Raw genomic sequence first — 4,207 nt, forward strand, 5'->3', positions numbered from 1 at the left:
AATGGAATGTTCTCTCCAATGTGCTGAGAAGAAATAATCATTAATTCAGAATTACTGGACTAAACTATCATTTAAAGTAAACACTCAAAAGTATATTTTTAAACAAGCAAAAATATGAAAATACACATTTACTAGATAATACTTAAGGAATCAGAGATGTTTGAGATTACCTCAAATGGCTCCTTGTGAGATCATAGCAAGAAATGACACAGTCACGACAGACAATCTTACTTTGGGGGCTCCAGGACCTTTTTGACATCTATGATAAAAAGAAGAACACCCTGGGCTGGGGTTGTGGCTCACCGGTACAGTGCTCATCTAGCATGTGTGAGGCCCTGGGTTCGATCCTCAGCACCACATAAAAATGAATAAAATAAAGGTACTGTGTCCAACTACACCTAAATATATATATATATATTTTAAAAAAGAAGAATCCCGGAAGCATTTTCTTTCCCTGCAAAGTCAAGATTCAAACCCAAGACTCTCTTGCACTGAGTCCTGCACTACTTCCTATTCATGCGGCATTGTGGTGTAATGAATGCTTGGTGATCTACATCTGCAGACTGATATTTACCTGTTTAGAAGAAAGCCACTAGGATGCTTCAATGGTTTCGCATTTGAAGACTGAAAGTCCATATTAAATTTCACCTTTTAAAGACCTCATCCTATGTACACTCAGAATATTCAATTCCTCTTTCTTCCAACTCACAATGTCTGGAGGTCCAAGAGACTGTAGCGCTTCACGCACATCAGAATGCTGTAACAAAACACTGTGCTGCCTAAGACACTCTTGAGCATTAACAACTATGAAATAGAGAGGCTGCAAGAAGCCTCGCATCCTGAATGACCTGAGGGTTTCTTGCTCTTTGTTTTTGCGAGCTTCACTTTACAGGATTCACCTTCCCAACAATCAATGTAGGGTTCTCCAGAAATTCAGGGTGATGGAGATGTACAAACAGAAAAGAGAAAGGCTTTGATGTAAGTAGCAACACAGAGATGGTTGAACATCTCCAGTCTACAAAGAAAACGTGCTCACACTCTGTGACCCCTAGTAGCCACCAGAAGGAGATTTGGGCTACAGAGGCAACATAGTGCCACCGCTGTCAGCAGACAAAACCTGTCCATTAACTGACTTCTCACTTGCCTGCAAATAGGTATATGAAGACGATGCCAGAGAACACTTCTAGAGTTTCCAATGCCTTGACAGAGTCTTGCCAACAGCTGCCACCCACCTGCTTCACACACCTCAGGGAGAAGCCTGAAGACTAGGAGAGGGATTCACTGTGGCCAAAGCTATCAACTTTGGAGTCCCATTGTACAAGGCTCAAGGGGCAGGAGTCTAAACTTAAACTGAACAGGAGAGGGAGGAAACTCAGGCCAAGCCTTGGACAGGATGGCTGCCTGGCGCCTGCCCTTTCCCTGAGGCCTGCCTCTTTTTTTTTCTTCCTCCTCCTACATTAAATTTGTTTTTCTTTTTCTGATAAATCATTTGAATATCAATCTTATTATACAATCTGTGAGAAACAAATTTATTTAGACCGTCTCTGCTATGGCAGAGAAGAGCAGGGCAGGGGGAGGAGCCTGAGGGGAAAGAGTCTCTGATGTCGCTGGCAGGTGGGGGCAGAGGAGAGTGCTGGGGGATCCAGAGGAGCTCCTGGCTGGAATCCTCATGGACAAGTCTGAGCCAGTGGGCACACCTCACTTCCGAAGCTGTGGTGGCATCCGCTTCCTGACCAGTGGCCGCGCCACGATGTCGGGATGCTCAGACCTGCTGGGGTCTTCTGGCTGTGCACTGGCCTGCCTGCCTCACGAGGGCACGTGCCCTGGGGCCACTCTGAAGAGGAACCTAGGGGGTCTGTGGCCTCCGGCCATCGGAGCCACTCTTCTTTGGGCCGCGGGCCCTTGGAAGCAGGGCATGCAGCAGCAGAGCTGGCGCAGGCAGGTGGCCATCCTCCTGGTGAGCCCCCTCCAGCCCCTGCTTCTCTCCTGGGCCTGCCCAGTGGACAGATCCTGGGAGGCCGAGCTGCCGCCTTCTGCCACCCAGGTTCGAGTGTTGGGCCTGAGGTACATTCGCCACTGGGGCCCCTGGTCCTGCTGGGGGGCTGCACTGGGAGGGGGTGTCCTCACGTCGAGCAAGCGGAGAGGAATGGCGGGCTCGCTGGCACTTGGCGCAGCGCCCTTCTGCCCTGAGGGCCAGGCCTCCTGGGGCCGCTGCTGTTCACAGGGCAAGGCAAGGGCAGGCTCACTGGGGCACTTGCTGGGGCGGACACTGGGAGGACCCGCAGCGGGGCCTGGGCAAGGCCCAACCGCCCCCAGACCCACAGGCTTCCTGGCCCAGAGCCCGCAGCCCGCCCCCTGGCGTCTCTGGTGCTGGAGGAGGAGGTAGGTGGCCATGGCCTCATCAACTGGCGATTTGCCAGGGACAACCAGGCAGTACAGGGGTCGAAACCCATGTCGAACATGAGGGTCAGGATGGTGGGGTCTGGCTGCTGCCTGGGGAGTGGCTGGCTGGGACGACTGGGTGAGGGGTCCTCAGCCTGGCTCAGCCACGGGTGCCCCATTACCTGCTCTAGGGTGGGCCTCTGCCTGGGGTCCACCCTGAGGATTTGCAGGATGAGGCTGCGCGCTCCCTGGGACACATGCCCCGGGATGTGGAAGCTTCCCTGCAAGATCCGCCTCCGCAGGCTCTTCTTGGTGCTCGCCCTGAATGGCCTTTTCCCAGTGAGGAGAAAATACAGGGTGACGCCCAGGCTCCAGACGTCCGCGGGGGGGGGCTCGAACTCCATCCTTTTCAGGATTTCGGGGGCGCAGTATGGGAGCGTGCCCCGGAACTCCTTTAGCTTCTGCCCAGGTGTGAAACTCATGCAAAGGCCAAAGTCGATGAGCTTGAGGTGGTGGCCACTGGTATCCACCAGGAAGTTCTGTGGCTTGACGTCGAGGTGCACGAAGCCCTGCTGGTGGCAGTGATGCAGGACACGCACCATCGCCCTGAAAACTCTGCGGACCTTCTCCTCTGGGAGGCCACCAGGCTGTGGGATGTGACACTGGAGAGATCCCCCACCTGCATGCTCCATGACCAGATACATGTTGTCTGGGGTCTCGATGACCTGGAAGAGCTGCATCATGTTGCGGTGCTCCAGGGCCATCAACCCCTCCCGTTCGCATAGCGTGCTCTCCTTCCTCTCTGTCTTTGGCACCACTTTCACCGCCACCTCTGTCCAGGTCAGGAGATGGCGCGCTAGTACCACCTGCCCATACCTCCCCTCCCCAATGGCACTCAGGACTCGGTAGTGGTCCGTCAGGGCCCTCTCATAGCAGGAACTCGGCCCCTGCGCCTCTACTCTATTCTCACTACTCTCTCCCTGCATTCCTGAGCCTGAACGCCAACTAAGGTTACTAGCTAAAAAAAAAGAAAATAACAAACCCACACAGAACACCAAAAACAACAACCGAAAAGCAAAACACAAAACAAACAAACAAACACCCAAATCAAAAAACCAACAGCAAACCACCACAAACACCAACCACCAACCACCAAATGCACTATCTATCTGGAAGTCCAACAGGTCACCACCAAGAGCTTCCTGTACTCATGGACAAACACCCACCCACAGCCACACACTTATATAGCTGGTGTTGGGGATCACCTCACAGTGGCTTCTTGTGAGGTCGGAGCAGGAAATGACCCAGTGATGCCTGGGCATAGCCCCCAGGGGTCATCCCACTTTGGGGTCTCCAGGACCTCTTGACTTCCATGATAAGAAGAACAAAAGACCCCCAGAAGGCTTTTGTCTCCCTTGGGTCTGCAGGCGGATATTTGCCTGTTTAGGGACCAACACCACTATGATGCTTCCATGGTCTCTGCATTTCAAGTCTGAAGATCCATAAGAACTTTCAGCTTTTAAAGACCTCATCCTATGGACACGCAAAGTATTCAATTCTTCTTTCTTCCAATTCACAATGACTGGGAGTCCAAGGGACAGGGTGGCACTTCACCTACACTGGGATGCTGTAACAAAACCCTCTGCTGCCTAAGATGCTCTAGAGCTAGACATTAACACCTATGGGGTTGAGAGGGAGGGAGGGAGCATTCATCATCATTTCCCCATAAGGCCCTCATCACATTTCTCGCTAGAAACCCTGGAATGCAAAAGGGGATGGGTTGATAGGTTCAAAGTGATAAAGGATCAAAGGAGGAAGCCCACAA

At 52.3% G+C, this 4,207-nt stretch overlaps 1 protein-coding gene across 1 annotated transcript; it reads right to left on the bottom strand.

The window, feature by feature from the left end:
• Positions 1-1,806: 1,806 nt before the first annotated feature.
• On the bottom strand, positions 1,807-3,368 carry LOC114091414 (sperm motility kinase-like). Its single transcript, XM_027933875.2, has 2 exons — positions 2,319-3,368; positions 1,807-2,214 (listed from the first exon to the last, which is right to left on the bottom strand). Exons 1-2 carry the CDS (start codon positions 3,366-3,368, stop codon positions 1,807-1,809), a joined length of 1,458 nt encoding a protein of 485 aa, XP_027789676.1.
• Between the last annotated feature and the right edge of the window lie 839 nt (positions 3,369-4,207).

This window comes from Marmota flaviventris, chromosome 8 (genome assembly GCF_047511675.1).
Source record: "Marmota flaviventris isolate mMarFla1 chromosome 8, mMarFla1.hap1, whole genome shotgun sequence".
NCBI classification, from domain to species: Eukaryota; Metazoa; Chordata; class Mammalia; order Rodentia; family Sciuridae; genus Marmota; species Marmota flaviventris.